Source organism: Dermacentor albipictus, chromosome 1, assembly GCF_038994185.2.
Source record: "Dermacentor albipictus isolate Rhodes 1998 colony chromosome 1, USDA_Dalb.pri_finalv2, whole genome shotgun sequence".
Lineage (NCBI taxonomy): Eukaryota > Metazoa > Arthropoda > Arachnida > Ixodida > Ixodidae > Dermacentor > Dermacentor albipictus.
This window is the reverse complement of record NC_091821.1, coordinates 78,906,228-78,925,774: the sequence shown is the minus strand read 5'-3', so window position 1 is coordinate 78,925,774 and position 19,547 is coordinate 78,906,228. Positions and strand designations below refer to the sequence as shown.

At 48.1% G+C, this 19,547-nt stretch overlaps 1 protein-coding gene and 1 long non-coding RNA gene across 2 annotated transcripts; both read right to left on the bottom strand.

Annotated features, from left to right (window-relative positions):
• Nucleotides 1-707: 707 nt before the first annotated feature.
• On the bottom strand, nt 708-6,723 carry LOC135915077 (uncharacterized). Its single transcript, XM_065448058.1, has 2 exons — nt 6,439-6,723; nt 708-2,575 (listed from the first exon to the last, which is right to left on the bottom strand). Exons 1-2 carry the CDS (start codon nt 6,597-6,599, stop codon nt 2,239-2,241), a joined length of 498 nt encoding a protein of 165 aa, XP_065304130.1. The 5' UTR covers nt 6,600-6,723; the 3' UTR covers nt 708-2,238.
• Nucleotides 6,724-16,315: 9,592 nt separating this feature from the next.
• On the bottom strand, nt 16,316-18,336 carry LOC139055352 (uncharacterized). The gene is made up of 3 exons (XR_011511694.1): nt 17,948-18,336; nt 17,790-17,870; nt 16,316-16,850 (listed from the first exon to the last, which is right to left on the bottom strand). It is a non-coding gene; the product is annotated as an uncharacterized lncRNA (long non-coding RNA).
• Between the last annotated feature and the right edge of the window lie 1,211 nt (nt 18,337-19,547).

The following is a 19,547-nucleotide window of genomic DNA, read 5'->3' as shown; positions in this document are numbered from 1 at the left end:
CCATGTACAGAGTAAAAAGGGAGACAAAAAGAAAGTCTTGCTTCACAGGAGAGTGGACAGCCGAGGCGATGATGAAGTGGTAAGAGCCGCAACAGCTTGCAAGGAAACCACTGCAATGTGCACTACTGCACACAAAGCAATCGTAAACCAGCCAGGTGGAGGAAAAACAAACAAAACTGGCGGGACAAAGCAAAACACAGGAGCCAGAACACGGGGTAAAGAAGTGCACTTACGTACAAAGCCAAAGTTCAGGTGAACTGTGATTCACACATTGTTTATACTCTTCAAGTTCCAGTGCGAGTGATGCTGCAAGAAATTTGCTAGCTGTCACTGCTTCATGTATTGCACAAAACTGCAACGTTTATTTTAGCTTGAGTCTGCTAGTACAAAGGACCAAAAACAGCAGGGTAGGCTTTTTTTTGTACTCCAAATTGAGAATGGTGTCAGGTTTTTCTGAAACAGCACAATGCCACCAAATGCGCTGTGAATGCAGCTCACAAGTGCCCATATTAGCAACTGCTTTAAGATCTTAATGTGGGTCAGCTGTTTAATTATTTTGGTCTCGCATGTGATACTAGCATAAAGTGAAACATTTCTATCGCATCTTAATGTAACTGTATTCCATGCCACCACAAAGTATTTTGTACTTCTTAGAAGCGAAGTTTCATACTGACATGAACACACAAAGATGAATGAAGCACAGAAGCTTCTGACAATTGGTTTTTATTAAACACACAGTACTTTCAAGAAATACAAAACTATAACTTCTTTTCCATGCCTGGTTTACAGATCTTGTGCTACTGCAGCACCAACTATCTTGATTGATGTCTGAAGGCCAATTAATCTGTGTTAAGTCATATCATCACATTTGTGTTGAGAATAGACGCACTTTATCAGTCATCCTATCTACACTATGCTGGTTCAGAATAACAAATTTTATTCGCTTCTGTTTCACTGCCCCCATCATCCTCCTTGTTGCATTTAGCTGCACATAGCCCTTTTTCTTTCCCCTTTTGAAAGAGGATTACCTCAGAAATAAAAGTACAAGATCAAGCAGGTGTCTGCACAAGCTTCATCATTAAAACTGCTTTATTTACAGAAACTGTAATCTGCTCAACTACACAAAATTGCCTATAGTCTAGGAAATCTACATTCAACATGCAACAGGTTCAACAACTCTACAATTAGGGACTTCAAAATCTGAGCCAATGTCACAGAAGCATGTCTTCAGGATTGACATTTGTATTGATGGTAGTGCCCATCAATGCTGGTAGTTAAAAACAGGTTGGAGTGAAACACACCCTCTTGGACTTCATACTAAGGGCCAGTAGCAACACGACCAGCAATGTTTTTTAAAGCATGGCTTACAAACAAGAAAATGGCTATGAAAAGTAAAAAAATACACCCTAGACAAAACATATAGACATATGCATCCGCTACCAACACAGCCAGAGCACAGAAGCTCCCATGACCCCATGTCTGCATGTGAGCTATTCTGCAGAAAGTAAAGTTGCATCATATGGTGCTGCAAGAATTATTAGCAAAGATTACCTTGCCACAGTCACATAAAGCTTGCAGAAGACCGATTATTAAAACAGCCCCAAACAGCTTGGCAGCAGGTGCTGTATCTTGCCTCCAACAAGAGTACTACAGATGAATCTAAAAAATTGCCAGTTCTTGTCTACTTTTGCTTTCACAATTCAGCGCTACCAAAACCAGTGCACATCGGCATAGCTGCCTGCATACACTTTGTGCCATGATTGAATGCCACATGCTTAGGCACTGACACAAGGCAGTGTGTTCTTAAGGCAGTAATTTGCCTACAATTACTCTATTCAACGAGTCACAGCACTGTGAACAAAGCGAACACCACATTACTACCAGTAATCAGAAAGTATTTTCCCTGCTTTTTGAAAACAGGCAGTAACTGCTGCTACGACAGTGTAACCTGAGACACAGGTGCCATCCATATGTGACCCAAGACGAGGTCCCTAAATGCCAACATGAGGATGGCCTTAAGATCTGTGTGGTTTCAAGACACATGCATTAAATATTGCAGGGAGTCTTAAACAAAGTAGGCAGAAATCTTGACAAGCAGACTTCTCACACACATCTCACCGGGGCAACATCTTACTGGTACCAAAGCCCACTCATGCCAGCATTGACAGGCACCAGCAAGAACTTAACTCAAGCTGGCAGAGGTGCATGTTTCCAATGGGAAGATGGCAACACATCCCCCTAGCAGCGCGGTGAGGTTGGTGATGCTGAGAAATCCTCTTCCGCAGGAGTGTCAAGGAATTCTAGGTACTCCATGCCGATGGCAAGAAAGCAAGCCGAAGTGGAGGCAGCAAACAGGGAGCGCACAAGGTTGGAGTTAGGCAGGAGTGACTTCGTGACAGCCCAAAGAAGCACCGAGCCAAAGTTGAAGAGAACCGCTTGGTAGGCACTGTACATGATGCGGTGGTACGGTGGTGCTCGTGTCATGTGTGGCCGAAAGTAGACATACAGCCCAGTGCCAAGATGCGAATTGAAGAGAAGACAGTTTGCCACTGTCACACTCTGGTCAGGGTATAGCCTGCACAATGGGGGAAAACACATTAAGATATTGCACATGTACATCCAATAACACTACTGTTTAGGAACTGTGCATAGCACAAGAATGACAAGCATTGTCTGTACATGCATGCATCAAATGTGAAATTAAATGTCAGAACTTTAACGAAATATGATATGCATATAAGAGCAAAAGGTATCGATACATAAGACAGTCAGCTGTTAAATAAAGTACCATAACCACAGCATGCTGCAGTCTCTACATTGTGGTGTTAGTACAAAGGCATATGCTGCTTTAATGAGATTCACGTGGAAAATACAGGACCAGTTGCACAGATTTAGTGAATATTAGATCATGTACTATTAGGAGTGTATGGACATGTGGGATACAGGCACTTGCCTATGACATGCACTAGAGATTGTTAATTTCTGCTTTGACAAACTGTATTCAATGGGTCATCAGCATTATGCAGCCACTCTAGCATGAGGCTACCTCATTTCAGTAAGAAATATGGTCTACTAGTGTGCTGTCTTCCAGTGCCTTATTATCAACAAGGCATCAATGTTTCGGTGTTGTTATACAGAGCCTGATGTGCTGTTTCCTACACTTGCTCACATGGCAATTTATACTTCTCCAAAAAACTATATGCGACTCCGGTGACAAAAAGCCAGGTGCACTAGGCCTGTGGTCCCCAAACTTTCTGACACCAATGACGTCTAGAACCCATTCAACAGCTACTGAAGAACCCTCAGTGAGTAATGGTGTGGGTTATCTGTGACTGTGGTTAATGAACGAATACAAAATTGAAGGGGAATTACTTCATTGAGGAAGATACGACTCAGTGCATGTGAAACATGGGAGACTTTTGGCGTCATACTATTGCATCAGTGTAAACACACATATGGTGCACGAGCATGCCAAGCAAGTAAAATGATATGAAACAATATTTGCAGCTGCCCCAACTCTCCTTCAGATGCCTGACATGAAATGCCACTTGGAGTTCACAGTCATTCAGAGAGTGGTGCTAAATGGGTAGTTAGCGCTTCTCTATGTCTATCTTTTCCTGTTCCCCTGCTTCATGTTCTTCTAGTTCAGGGCATTGACACCACAGTTTCAGCGTAGTCTTCGAATCGGCATCGACTTCTCAATGCAACTGTGTGTGAACAATTGAGATCCACACACCACACACAATAAATGTTCCACATACTTTGTTATACAATTAAAGCAAATCTGTAATGAAGGACCTAATGTAACTGTGCTCGGTTGTCTTTTCATATGTCTGCACAATCTTAAAACCGACTGCTTACACTACTATATCAATTCATCCTAATCATTTGCAACCTTCGATAACTGAATTATGTCAAAAAGAAATTTATATTTTCAAAGCAAAGGCACCAAATACAGCCACCGAATTTGTTGAGTCCTGCCAAACCCAGTTATAACGAACAGGCTTTACATTAAAAGTAGTTCAATATATTAGGTAATCCTATACATCCAACCTGCCTATAACGAACCTAAACAAACATTTGTGATGCCTTCATACAGTTTTGTTACCTCCAGTGAGGAAAATAAGCAAGGAAGGAATCCAAACTACGCATAATAGGTGGTAATTTGTGCCTGTGCCTTAAACTGTTCCTCAGCGTCACTAAGAATGGCAATCTGATGGGATCCTGCTCCGACACTCTTCTGATACACTCCCAAACATTATCGTATGCATGCTCAAAAACAAAAGTAACAAAAAAGATTAGCAAAGTAACTCCACTTTTCATAGCATGCAAGTAGCTTTATGGCGCTGGCAGCAGACACTCCGAGTTCGAAATGTTCAGCATTCAATTTCTTATAAGCGAGTTATTTTACACGAGTATCGGTCAGTACGTTTTGTGTGTATAATATACGTAACTCACTCTATCCAGGTGCGTTATATTCGGCTTTGATTGTACTTATTATAATAACGAAACTAGAAGTGAATACTGGAGTAAACAAAATTTTTCACTGAGAATGTGTACAACCTTGTGAAAAGATTTAAGAAAATGTCAAGAGCTCATGAGAAAGTTCCTACAATGACCGGAACGGCAGTCTTTCAATAAAGAGAACTTCATCACGTGAGCTTAGAATTGCAACTTTTGAACAATGATAACTGGAAACTCTTGAAGCTTGCGATGACATGGTAAGTGTAATAACCATGCCACAAGATACACATTCTCAACAGCTGTGAGCAGGCTGCACTAAGATGACCCCAAAGTCATATCTGCCAACCCTCCTGAATACCACATACTAACAGTGAATGAGCCTTTAAAGTGCTGTGTGCTGCCAATGTGCTTTACAACAAAACAGCTGCATGCCAGTTTGCATATGAGTGCAGTAAAGCTAAGGGGTATACTGTAAGTGTCCACCTACGTGACATGTCTGTTTCGATTGCTGATTCGCTGGGCTGGGGTACCAGCAAGAAGGAGAGAGGCAACCCCAGCCAGTCTCCTTCTCATTGGTACAGCCAGCCAACCAGCAGTGACTGGAAATGGACAGTCCACTAGGTAAACACTTACACAATAATACCCCCCCTCCCCTGGTCAATAAAGCTTGAGCAAAACATACCTGGCAGAAGTGGGCAAGTTCACAACTTAGCTACCACAACACCCATGGCACTTTTCAGAACATTTAAGGAACAGTTTGCGTGAAATTCTGCCTAAAGCAGAAGCCTTTACTAATTGGTCCATCAGCATCAAGGAATATGAGTGAGACCGTATGTGAATTCAAGAAAATGACATACATATCAAGGGTGGCTAAACTATGGCTTGCAAAATGTCATATACTGCTCACAGCTGGCTGCTCAGTGCAATTTTGCTGCACACTAGCATGTCAGCTTTTACTACCTTGTTATGGACTTGGATATCGGCCATTCTTGGAAGCTATGTACCCACTGTTATTTAGAAAAAAAAGAAAGACAGTAAATATGGCCTTAAGATAAACTGAGCCAATTCCAGTGAACAATATCCACGTTGACGTGCCTCTGATCGCACACCGACATCTCATGATCAATGCAATGAAGTACGTAGAGCTCGTGCTGCATGCTTTTACTGAGTTACTTTACTACATACCATAGGAGTTGTAAACAAACCTGGGTGCAACCTCTGCCTGGGACCCCACATATACAACTGCAATTGTTTAAACTATGGCACTTGTCTGGCACTCCACATTTGTTAGTTCCTAGTTCTTACAAGTCTGCCTATTACCTCCTTTCATTAAACTTTTTATGCAACCCTGTTTGTATTTAACCCTACATTTCATTGTTCCTTGTGCACTCAGGTATATTACAACAGCTTTAAATTCAGTTAGAGGTCATGACAGCTCTAGGGCATTGCTTATGCAGCAACTTCTCAATGGGCATTACTAAGGTAACTAACATTAAATGCAAATTCAGCTGGAAGCAACACCGAAGAAAGCATTCCATTGAAAAAGAAGCAATCGCATAAACTTTAAGCACTCCTCGTTACAGACACAGCTAGACTGAGGGCATAGACATCGCTATGTCTTCGTTTGCAGCATTATAGATTACTGAAGTAATATTGTAACGGTCGTGTTGTCTGCGGGCAAGGCTATTTCATCCATGTGAAAATGTCACCGACAACACGGTAAGGCAAAAGCTGACTGTTTGCTCTCCATAAAATCACCTGAAAGGCTAATAGGACAATTACGCATCGCTCATGTCACCATTCCTTCCCTTCGTTATAAGCTATGACCGCTAAATATCCTGCTAGGTCACGAGCAAAAATCGACACGATACCACCTTTTCTGCTACAGTACACTTTGCTACGGTTAACAAGTGAGCAACTGAGGCTTGTTATGAGCGTTTCTGGCAGCGTACACAGGGCACACTTGGAACGTACCTAGATAACAGCTCCGGTATGAACACGGTGACCGAAAACGTGCAGTAGCTGACTGCTCCAGCGATCGGCAGGTACACTTTGTAAATGTTGTCTGCCGTGAAGGGGGGAAGCCGCGCTATCCATTGTCTAAAGGTTGGCGTGCCTTCATCAGGTGTCGACATCCTGATCCAATTTCACGAGAGTTTATCAAAGGACAAAGCGAAACTCGCAGCAATGTGACTGCAGCTTGCACTACAGTCGTCCCCCGGCGGTGCGGCACGCCTGTGTACCTCACGTTCAGACTAGACTTAAAATGCCAGCTTCCCTTTGGTAGCGAAGTGCTCACTGCTGCCATCTAGCCGATGGGTCTGACTTGTCAGATGGCATCGTTACGCAACGTTACGCAGTTGACCTGATCGCGACGTGCGTGCGTGTGCATGGGTTTCTGTTTACCGAGGGACAAAGTATGCCATTTGACCATCCACACACACACACTTGAAAGCGGGCGCTGTTGGCTGCACGCTGGAAAATCCAACAAGACAACGATTGAGACCAATTTTTCTTTGTGAAGGCATTAGCCACACAAGTAATGTTTTCCTTTACTACGCATCCCCTGTTTGGGCAGTAAGGATTGCCTTTCGTGCCTCGCCTCGAAGAGTGATAGCAGACGGCGAACGGGGTGCGCCATACACGCTTGCATTGCGGCTGACGCTGGGCAGTTCCCGCCATAACAAATTTCACAGTGGCGTACCAATTATTCTTATCCGGTCTGACACACACACACACACACACACACACACACACACACACACACACACACACACACACACATATATATATATATATAGTCACGTGGTCGTGACGTCAAAGAACACAGTAGCAATACTGTGAAAGGCAAAACTAGCTTTTATTGGGCGAACCTGTGCCCACAAAACAGGCTACACTAAAGGGCAAGATAGTCCGGCGTAACGCGCGCGCGCGGCCACGCGCGTCGCGGTTAAGCGACGTCGGTGAAAAGCGCGCACTCTACAGTCCGGCGTCCCGGCGTAGCCGGCGTGCTTAGGCGCGCTTGGCGAGCATAACGCCGCCGGCGCGGACATAGAGCGTGTTCTATTTCACGCGGCTGCCGCTAGACCAGAATGCACTGCGCGCTGCAGCGGCAGCGAGCAGAAGGCAGAATGGCGGCCTGCGGTGCGCGTACTGACAGTGCGGCTGTGGTTTTTTGAACATCCGTGTGGGATGACAGCGCGAGTGAGGACGCCTGCTTGAAGCTATTTGCAACCTTCCATGTGTATACGATGTGAAACGCATGGACCACCGCGACACAGAGCGCAAGAACAACGCATGGGAAGCTATACGAAAGCAGTGTGGTGTCGCCACAGGTAAGCTGCATTTCGCAGCTCCTGTACTAGCTGGTGGTAGTCGCCGAGTTGAGGGCGCTTGTCGAATAGCTTTCGCATGTACATACATGGTCTGCTTCCGTTTTTGACGTAGCCGAAGTACTAGCAATATGAGTGCGATGTTCTGGCTGTCAGGCACGGCGGCCGCATTTCGATGGGGGCGAAATGCGAAAAACACCCGTGTGCTTAGATTTAGGTACACGTTAAAGAAGCCCAGGTCAGAAAGAAAGTGGTTTTCGCACGTAAAACCTTATGTTGTTTTTTTCTGGCTGTCAGGACAAGTTAACGCCATCCCGCAAAAGTTTTCGTTTTAGGCGCACAAACAGCGCGCGGAACGAGAAGCGCGCGCGCTACCCGAACGGCGAGGGTATATGCAAGACGCGCATGCGCCATGTAAGCAGCTGTTCGCCGCGGCGGTGAAGTTGCGCTCCCGGACGCACAGATGGCGCCAGCCTCGAGCTACGCGCGCACGCCGAACTCTAGAGGAAGCAAATTTCTTGCCATAGAGTTAGTAGAACAACTCTAGAGGAAAAGCTGGGCCGGAAAAGTGGGAACCTCTAGGGCGCCGCCCTGTTGCTACTGGTCAATGTGGCCAGCGCAATTACTATTGAAAGAGCTGAGAACAAGTACAGGTCACCTTATGCTTTGTCACCTAAAAACGCATACCTGATGGCTTTATGAAGGTGGTACGTTAATATTAAGTTTACAGAAAGCGATCGCTAAGTCCGTGACTTATGTAAATCACGATGTACGCATTCATGCAATAAAGGATGACGCGAATTTCGGTTTCGAATCTGTTTTTTGGATGCGTAGTAGTTTCGTTTGACATGCGATCGCGCGTCGACATCGGACGCTATGACACACTCGTGCCTTATGTGCCACAGAAGCCCCGAAGTGGTCTGGCATATACCTTCACATGTAAGTAAACGAATTTATCTCCTTGTTGAGAATATCACGCGAGTAGGCAGCTCTTGTGGTACATCACAATCGTTCGAGAAGCGTCACAGTAGAGCATTTTTCTGCATGCGGAGCGGTGTTTTTATTTGCAGGTTTCCCTTTAGTAGGAAATTGCTGGACAGGCGGACCAGCGCACCGGAATTGCACTGGCGAAGCCACAAGCAACTCAAAGAATCTGTTTAATTGTTGCACTTTGAACAATCATGCTTCTACAAAGGCCACAGCAGAAAAACAGCCTGATGACCGAGTATTTCTGTGCCACGCAGTAATCAAGAGGCGAGTGCCTAATGCGGACGAAATAGAGTGCATCGAGACTTAGAACGACAGAAAGCTGAGCTAGTTCGTAAGGATTCATTATGCAAAACAGAGGTGAGGCGTGCAGACAGGACACAAGAGTAGAGAAGTGGGCGGCGCGCGTGTTGTTTGCTTGTAAATACTCTACTCTTGTTTCCTGTCTGCACGCCTCACCTCCGTTTTGCATAACGAGTGCATCAAGCCACATATTAATAGCTTAGGCGTTTTATTAACTGTGCAATATTTTCAACACTTCCTTGCATGCCATTTCATGTGGCATATCTTTTCTGGTCACAAATTTGTGCAGCGAATCTATTTGCATGATCGACTCCGGGCCTGTGGGACCGTTCACTTGCACTTGATGCTGAGTCTTTTACATGTACCCATAAACTGCAGATATGCACATCAGATCCCTGGGAGCACTTTCAAAATTCAATTATTTTCGACAACAGGCACATATGCAATACTGACATAATCCGGAATACCACTAAGCAGCTGGGACACATTTTTGTTGACCGTACTCGCAGGTAAAATAAGTACATCATGTGGACAGCTCCAGCTCATTTTCCTTAAGTCAGTGTGTACAAGGGTTATGCAAAAATAATTTTTTTCTCGTGCACCGATTATTTTGCTTTATAAGCAAGAGAACCCACCACGTTAGTGTAACGTATCTTGTGCATCACACTAATATGTGCTTTCATTTACCAAGTGAGATGAGTTACTTTTATGGCTCATTCAGTCATATCACACTGCAAGCTGCATTCATCAATCTTCAATGGGATTTTGCAAATGTTTAATGAAACATGTTTCCCTTTTATGCAGATATGCAATGGCAAGCCCTTCCGTGTGTTCCAAAGGTAAAATTTAAGCTCTAAATTAAACAAGACATTTCTAGTCAGAAACAAGCAAAAATGGTGACTGCAGAGTATCAGAAGCCCAAGGTACAGAAATTATGAGAAGTGTCGAATGATTTTAAGGAAAGAGTCGTATTTAAAAATGCAAGACCCTTTAGTGGAGGTCAAGCAAGTCAATATAGGTAGAATACTCTGCAAAATTATGCGAGTGAGGGGATGTCAAACAATGGGTCAGGAAATGCATTGTTTTTCTGCAAAACAAAAGCTGATTGCCATTACATAAGTCACTTTAGCATCATGATAAATTCAGAAATAAACCAAAAAACAAGACACGCAAAAATAAACAAAACATTTAATGATATTTCAGCAGAACTTTTTGTTGGGCTAGTTGGTGCATATTACTGAAGTACTATAGCGCCAAACAGACGACACAAGAAGAAGAGACACGGACATAAGCGCTCGTCCGTGTCTCTTCTTGTGTCGTCTGTTTGGCACTATAGTACTTCAGCCATTTAATGATGCTCTCTCCACACTGGGATAAATAAAAACAAACACATCACATCTAATGTGGACATATCAGATGCCTTGTGAAACATAAAGGAACAATTCAGTTTCGAGCTATGGCACTTGCCGCATAGATGTGGGGGGGCCTTGCACCAATAGTGATAGTTACCACTGCATTTAGAAATTGAAAGCATTTGTGCAGACAAGGATGATTCTTTATATTTTTGGCTACCACTTCAAATGCCTCCACCAAGTGTTACAATGCTGCACGCAGCCATACTAAGGATCTCGCAACAACACCTGCAGGTAAAAAGCAGAAGCAGTCAAAGTGCTGGTGTGTTCTGGACACTATGTTTGAAAACTTTTAGGCAAGAAGAGTGCAAGAAGCAGACATAACTGCATTTATTTCCATAATTCCCCATTTAAAGGGCCTTTTCTTTTTGCTTAGACAATGCCTACGCCTAGCCACAGCAGCTCCCTCATACAGACTCCGCAAACCAAGAGGCCGTGGAGGCAAATGCAGGTAAGAGGCAATAAGCAATAGCACTGGTATCGACATTCATCTAATTTCTTTTTATTTCGTTTAGGCAGCCAGCACACCTCGAACAGCCACCTTGACTGCGGGTGTGTCACCCTAGTCGCCAAGGAAACATTTGAAGGAAAGTGACAGGCAATGTGAACAGCCACTCCTCCATGTAAACAATACTCTTTCTCTCGGATGACTCCTACGCCTCACCACGCCAGCACACTTGTGCACAAAGATGCCGCAGAGGCACGTGCAGGTCAGAGGCAAGAAGCAGTGGCACTGGTGTCGACATTTACCCAATTTCTTTTTCTTACACTGAGGCAGCCAGCACACCTCGAACAGCCACCTCGACTGCGGGTGTGTTAGTTGATCCCTGTTGTACATATGCTCATAATAAACTTCAGTAAACTTGAACTTCATAATAAACTTGAAGGCAAATGGTACATTGATGCATTGTATTTTTTAACATTTATTGTACACATACAATATATGTTATACTTTGCAGTGCTACAGAGCGCATTTTGAAGCTTCCCCCTATATTTTGCACCTTTAATTACGTATGTGTTGTGTGGCCCTCAATGCAGTTCATGTTGTAGCAGCTGCTTTGTCTGTGTATCGCACATTGGCTTAAGCTCGTGATATCCACATACTTCTCTCACATATACAAAATAAAGTTCTATGTAGTCCTCAGTGTTACAACAAAAAATGAAAGTAAACAATCCGATCGTGGAATTATGTTTATTACAGTGATTCCTACGACAGTTACTGACAAGTTGACAACTTGAACTGGTCAATCGGTCCATAGCCTCCTCTATTTTTCAAAAATAAAGGAGGCTATGATCCGTCATGGCAAGGAATTGTATGTATACATAAAAAAAGGGGGTATGTGTGTGTTTGTAGTGGGGGTATAGGATTAGGGCGGTACGAAAAAATGTACCAACATCGTCCTCTAGACCCATTCCGTTGAGGTACCGTAACAAAACGTATTATGCATAAAGTTCATACAACCAACTCTGATATTACTACAGACGCCAGGCGACGCGAGCTACATTTGTCATGATGCATTCGCGACTGCACCGGATGCCCTCCACATTATTCTCGTTAATCGTGCTCACTGCGCCGAGGCAAAAGAAAGACCATGGGCGCAGGTGCCTTTAAAGTATCTCGACCTTGCGAGGCACGGCTGCGCGTGCCAGGGAAGCTGTCCGTGCGAACACTCCCTGGCACACACCTGCCTCGGCGGCCCCAACCTACGTACCGTTCTGCTTCGAGCTTTGATCCCCCCACTGTCCCTCGGGTGCCCTGGAGTTCCTGCGCCGCCTGCTCTACTACCATCTCAGGTGCTCTCCTGAGACTTCCGTTTGTCGGTTACATGTGCCCTACAGCTGGATCATTACTTATAATAATAAAAAACCCGATCTATCGTCACGACGATAGATCGCGAAAGCGGCTTTTGCAACATACCGCGCCCGTGCGAAGATAATTACGGAACGCCAACGAGGAATCTGACCACAGCTTCGAGCTCGTAACGTCGTCGAGTGACACTCCTGCAACAGGCGTGGCCGCTGAAAACCGCATAACGCCAGAAGCTTGAACAGGATCATCCCTCGGTTGCATAACTGCCAGCTCTACGGCCAACATGGACCACACCTACACCATCCCGCAACATAGAATAAAGAACCGACTTATGAAGCCCAAACACACGGCTGCACGCACACATCACAACACTTCAAGCGAGACGCCATGCTGCTACGCTGCTACTGTTGCCGGATTAAAACTGACTACTGTCACCAAGTCTAGCAAGCGTCTCAGGAGCTGGCAACCTCGGCGCGTAGCAACATGGCGGCGCTCTTGAGGTTCCCGATTTTAATGCATGGGCCCTATGGGTAGCTTGTCCTCTAGAGTCAGTATAGTAACTCTATGTTTCTTGCACCCCTGGCGTCGCTAGCGCAGCGTATCCGACTTCGCCTGCCGCGGCCTGGCGCGCCGAGAACCGCGGACTATTGGCCTCGAGCTCCACCACTGGAAAAACTGGCGCCACCATCGGCGTGACGTGCTAGGAGGGATCACGTGGACATAGCGGCCGCGTCAGCTGCTTCGGGCGCGCCGAAGCGAGCTGAAAATGAGTTTAAATTCCCTCGTACGCTGCGGTCCTCATTTAGTGGCGAAATTTTCCCGCTTCGAGTGTCTCCTTTACAACGCTTGAAAGCACTACAATAGGTAGTGGCTGCCTTTGAAGGCGCGCAACATGGTAGGCTACTGCTCGGTGCCGCAGGGCCGGACGCACGTAACGGAGGCCGGTGTCAGCCTTCTTCGCACGTAGCCGCAGGACAAGAAGCTGTGTGAAGCTTGGCTCGCGAAACATAAAACCGGCAAACAGTCATCGGCTACAACTCGGGTATGCAGCAAGCACAGACGCGAGGAAGATTTCTGCTACGGCGCCCGGTCTGCGATGTTCTGAAAACGCGAACTAAGACGCTCGCCCGAGTCCGCTACCCGACTAATGTCATGATGGTTTGGTCTATAAACTTGTCGATGCTATAGATACTGGCAAGTTCAGTGGAGTGGAAAGGCAGCGGTAAGAAGCACATTTAAAAAAAAGCATGGCATATGGTCATGTTTGTGTTATGAATTAATGCACTGGATTACAAAAAAGGAGCAGTGGGAAATTGCACGCTGAGAACACCGATAAACATACAGTGCGACGCAACTCGAGAAATAGTATTGAAAGGTCAAAGAATTTAGAAGAAACAAAAATATTGAATCGTCGCGACGGCACATCACAGTCCCCGTAGGCGTCGAAGTCTCTACAATGAAATTATTTTTGAACAGCTCTGATAGCGCCCACGCAACAATGGTTGCTTGTATACTGTCAAATGCTCATATTCTGCGGCCTAAAGCTCATGGCACGGTGCGAAAACGCGCGCACGGAGAAAGCGAAACAGTGCGCGGACAAGCATGCAGACGTGCAGTCGGTCGCTGCGAATCTGCGCAATCGCTGCATTGAGGCTTCGTTCTATTACACTCCATTTAGTTATACAAACACTATAAGAACAGATATCACATAGTTTGCTCTCAGCGTTTACCTACCTTTCACGCAAGAAGCCGGTTCGGGAGACTCCATGCATCGCGGCGACCGCGCGCAGTGGCGTTCACTGTGCGTATTCGGTAAAGAGATAGCGTCTGTAAACGATTGTGTGCTTTCAGTTTGCGCAAGATTATTATTTAGACAGTAAGAAACTTCTCTCGTTTCGAAAGTACTTACAGAAATTTCCGGGAGAGCTCGTGCGTGGTGTTTTCAGTGAGCGCTGACAGCAAAACCTATGAGGAGCGCGCCACGTGATCCCTCATACTACGCCAGCGAGGCGCTTCCGATAGATGGCGACTCCGTAACTCCTCGCCGCCAATATCTTGCCCTTATATCTTGCCCTTAAGCGACGTCGGTGAAAAACGCGCACTCTACAGTTCGGCGTCACGGCGTAGCCGGCGTGCCCAGGCGCGCTTGGCGAACTCAACGCCGCCGGCGCGGAGATAGAACGTGTTCTATTTCACGCGGCTGACGCTAGACCAGAATGCACTGCGCGCTGTAGCGGCAGCGAGCAGAAGGCAGAATGGCGGCCTGCGGTGCGCGTACTGACAGTGCGGCTGTGGTTTTTAACGCGATAGCGTTAAGGAGCTCGTGTCGCAGAAAAGCCGGTGTCGTCGGTGTCGGCGTTTGCGGCGTTGACCGTGAGCGATAAATCACGGCAGGCGCTTCATAAATAAAAAGTAACTTCCAAGATTGGCCCGGTGGGAATCGAACCAGGGTCTCCGGAGTGTGAGACGGAGACGCTACCACTCAGCCACGAGTTCGATGCTTCAAAGCGCTGCAAACGCGCCTCTAGTGAATGCGGTGTTGCCTTCGAAACGAGCCGTGGAAAGTTATACTGCGGTGTATATCGGTAATTATGAACATGTAACGTACAGAAGTCACAATTACACGAGTTGCGAAGTGCGTTTCCGCTGCATTTCTTCTGCGCTTTCCGCACACGCAGAGCCATCTTGCGGCAAACACAGAAGACCCCCCTCCTCTCAATGTACGGCGCTGCCCCGACAGGAGGCGCGCCGCGCGCGCATTGGGACCGCTGCCAGGCGCGTCGCGGGACTCCCTCTCCCCTGACGACGCTTCGCCGTGCTCCCGGTTTAGATAACTATCTATCTCTCTGCCCGTGCCGATCACGACGTTTGGCTGGCGCAGATCGTTTCCCCTCCGAGACACCGAGTTCTTTGGTTCGTTCCGTTCGCTCAGGCGCACGTTTCGTTGCCACGCCGAACGCTGCGTTGCTCGACGCTCACCGCGTGATAGGTGGGCGCTAAGTCCGATGCGGGGCGCATCGTAAGTGATCGCTGTGCCGTAGCGCATTGTCGACCCCTTGGCGGGTCGACGGGAACGCTGTCGCGTCCCACTCTTGAAGGCGAAGCTTAAGCGTCCTCCAATTTTTTTCAACATCCGTGTGTGATGACAGCGCTAGTGAGGACGCCTGTTTGAAGCGATTAGCAACCATCCATGTGTACACGATGTGAAACGCATGGACTACCGCGACACAGAGCGGAAGAACAACGCGTGGGAAGCTATACGAAAGCAGTGTGGTCTCGCCACAGGTAAGCTGCATTTCGCAGCTCCTGTACTAGCTGGTGGTAGTCGCCGAGTTGAGGGCGCTTGTCGAATAGCTTTCGCATGTACATGGTCCGCTTCCGTTTTTGACGTACCCGAAGTACTAGCAATATGAGTGCGATGTTCTGGCTGTCAGGCACGGCGGCCGCATTTCGATGGGGGCGAAATGCGAAAAACGCCCGTGTGCTTAGATTTAGGTACACGTTAAAGAACCCCAGGTGGTCGAAATTTCCGGAGTCCTTCACTACGGCGTGCCTCATAATCAGAAAGTGGTTTTGGCACCTAAAACCTTATAATTTCTTTCTGGCTGTCAGGACAAGTTAACGCCATGCCCCAAAAGTTTTCGTTTTAGGCGCACAAACAGCGCGAGGAAGCAGAAAAAGCGCGCGCGCTACCCGAACGGCGCGCTTATATGCAAGACGCGCATGCGCCATGGAAACAGCTGTTCGCCGCGGCCGTGAAGTTGCGCTCCCGGACGCACAGAGGGCGCCAGCCTCGAGCTGCGCGTGCACGCCGAACTCTAGAGGAAGCAAAATCCTTGCACCCCTGGCGTCGCTGGCGCAGCGTATCCGACTTCGCCTGCCGCGGCCTGGCACGCCGAGAACGCCGGACTATATCTTGGCCTTAAAGGGCCGTTTATAGTCCGACGTAACGCACGCGCGCGCGCGCGCGCTCACGCTACGTCACTTCGGCGAAAACGACACCTCTATACACCAGAACACCGTGAATTCAAAGGGCGCCGCCATATTGATGAGCGCAGGTCGCGCCATCTATCCCAAGCGCCGCGAAGTAGCAGGCCTGGGCTGCCACGCCGGGAGATGCGACCCGGTGCGAAAGCGAAACTTGGGCTTTTTAGCTGGGCGGAAGGCGTGTTTCGCGTTTTTTCTAACCTGTCATTTTCGCTGTCTGGATTCAATCAAACTTCAAGACCTCATGCAAGTCCGCAATGGCCAGACTGAGTGCTGTGCAGACAGCAGAAGCGAATACATCGGGTAGGTACGCTATTACGTTTGTACAAACCGCGCGCTATATGCTAGAACACGTGTGAGCTTTTTGGCACGTAACCTGTGAAGGAATTTACAGCACTGTGTTGGTGCCATATATTATTAAAGCACGCAGAACACTGTCATCTGCAGTTTCAGTTTGGTCTTGTTTGTCATGGTCTCTACTGGGTTGGCCGCGTTTGGCAATCAACTGGCGAAGTCGTTTGACTGCCTGGTTAGCAGACGCCTGCCCTTCACCACCTGCACATTGAAAACAAAATAGATGTTATAGTAAGAAGGGTTGCAGTTCTTTCCCATGCCATCACTGTTGCGAAGATATAAAGTCCTCTCAAAATGAAATACAAAATGCACCTGGCAAATTGTATCGTGCAACCACTTAAGAGTACAACATTCAAAACAAAAGCCTACAGCACTCGAACAAGCAGCATATGATGCTAAACCTGCACTCATTGGAAAATGAGGTACTACAGTAGCTATAATGTTCAACTACATGTGCAGACAAAGCCCGTATAACAGGGTGAGCATGACAGATGCAGGTGTTGTACAGTTGCACAAACCATGACAGGGCACGTAAAATTACCATCCCTACTTAAAGCTGCATCATCAGGACCCCTTTGGTACAAGACAACAACCGCACCTGCATTCCAAGAAATTAGCCCCACCAACTGCAGCTACCTGGTACCAGACCTGTTTCGCTTGTGCGAGGCCATCGGATTGTTGGCGCTCCCTTAGAAAACAGTAAAAAAAAACTAGTGAGAACGATCAAAATTTTGTTGCAAAATACAAGAATAATTAAGCACCTTATTTTCCTCGCCATATGAACGGAAATATTTTGCGCTTTGCCCCGCATAACAGCCCGCACGCAGTTTAGAGCTCAGGAGGCTCAAACGAATTCGTTACGAATGACACCTGCAAGGCCAGCTCGTAAAGGTAGGTGCGCTGCAAGAACACCTTCGGCGACGAGTAGTCGTCGTTTACGTTTTTGTGGACGCATGCTACGTGACGAGCAGATTTCGGTTTACTTTCATTAGCAATAACGCTCACCAGCAAGGCCTACAACTTGTTGTTCACGCTTAATGGTCATTCCGTGCACCAGCTGCAAGTATCGCTAACCGCAAACTCAACTGTTCCGCTTAACCGTCGGGAGCTCTGCCTGAATGAAAACACGAAAAGGCTTGCCTTTTTGTTATAGCCAAGGCGAAGCACCGGCGCGGGATTCTGCTCTGTAGGCTTGTTGCCCAGAAAGTGCTCGGAGCAAACCTGCGTGTTACACGTATTACGTTTGTAGGGCGCAAAGTTGAACGTGGCACCAAAATATACACAGATCGAATACTCACTCGTGCATTTTCACTGGGTTGGTAGTTCTTCCTATTCACTGCAGCTATCCACCGGTGGCGCAGCTTGGCATTCTTCGTTGCGGATGGAAATCGGCGCAGGCTGAAAACACCGCACCGGCACGATTCCATACGTGTGTTGTGCTCTTCGCAAACAGCGCTAAGCAACCTGCTCCTTTTCCGCTGGTTGTTTTGGCATCCAAACACGACGCAATGATGCCCAGATGACTTCTTCTACTTTGGATCCGTGTGAACGGGCACATTTCCGCACTTTGGAGCCCTAGAGCTGGCGCTTGCCATGTCTACTGGTCGCCGGCGAACACACTTTGGCAGCCCAGTACAAAACGGCGCCGGTCGACCGGGCAACCCGGGTGCGAGAATATGCGTCCGGTTAGTCTGTGTGCGAGACTAGCGTGTTCTGGTCTATAGTCGGGCGCACCGGCGCAGCTAAAGGGCCGTTTATAGTCCGACGTAACGCACGCGCGCGCGCGCGCGCGCTCACGCTACGTCACGTCGGCGAAAACGACACCTCTATAGTCGGGCGCACCGGCGCAGCTAACGTAACCGGCGGTGTCCAACGCACCCCGACGGGCCCGGCGCCGATTTGGCTCCGGAGCCATTCGCGCGTCGAAGTCGGCGGAACTCTCGCACCACAATGCATTGCGCGCGAAGAAAAAGGCGCCAACACAACTCCACAGACGGCTTTTGCGGACGGCGCGCGACTTGGGGAACCTTCTGCGCATGCTCTGAAGATAGCAGCCTACGGCGCGCGCGTTGAAGTATAGAGGGGATGGCATCTCGGCTGGCGCAGCGCAACCGACGCAGCGTGACTGACCGCGAACGACGCTCGCCCGCGCGCCGATAACGTCGGACTATACACGGGCCTTAACGTAACCGGCGGTGTCCAACGCGCCCCGACGGGCCCGGCGCCGATTTGGCTCCGGAGCCATTCGCGCGTCGAAGTCGGCGGAACTCTCGCACCACAATGCATTGCGAGCGAAGAAAAAGGCGCCAACACAACTCCACAGACGGCTTTTGCGGACGGCGCGCGACTTGGGGAACCTTCTGCGCATGCTCTGAAGATAGCAGCCTACGGCGCGCGCGTTGAAGTATAGAGGGGATGGCATCTCGGCTGGCGCAGCGCAACCGACGCAGCGTGACTGACCGCGAACGACGCTCACCCGCGCGCCGATAACGTCGGACTATAAACGGGCCTTAAAGGGCCGTTTATAGACCGACGTAACGCCCGCGCGCGCGCACGCTACGTCACGTCGGCAACCGGCGGCTTCCGACGTGCCCCGACGGGCCCGGCGCTGATATGGCTCCTGAGCCATTCGCGCGTCGGCATGCGCGTCGGAGTCGGCGGAACTCTCGCACCACAATGCATTGCGCGCGAAGGAAAAGGCGCCAACACAACTCCGCAGACGGCTTTTGCGGACGGCGCGCGACTTAGCGAATGTTCTGCGCATGCTCCGAAGATAGCAGCCGACGGCACGTTTATTAGCCCCGAGAACGAACGCGAGCGGCGCTGCGAGCGCCGCTCGCGTGACGTCAGGGCGCGGACTCGCGCCTGTCGTCTGCTACAGTTCGGGCGTTTTCCGGG

Bases quoted from the DNA above. Each gene is read 5' to 3' on its own strand.
- LOC135915077 (XM_065448058.1), bottom strand. From the start codon at position 6,599: ATGTCGACACCTGATGAAGGCACGCCAACCTTTAGACAATGGATAGCG. The intron at 2,576-6,438 runs GTACGTTCCAAG...CCCATTGTGCAG, and splicing joins ATACCGGAGCTGTTATCTAG to GCTATACCCTGACCAGAGTG.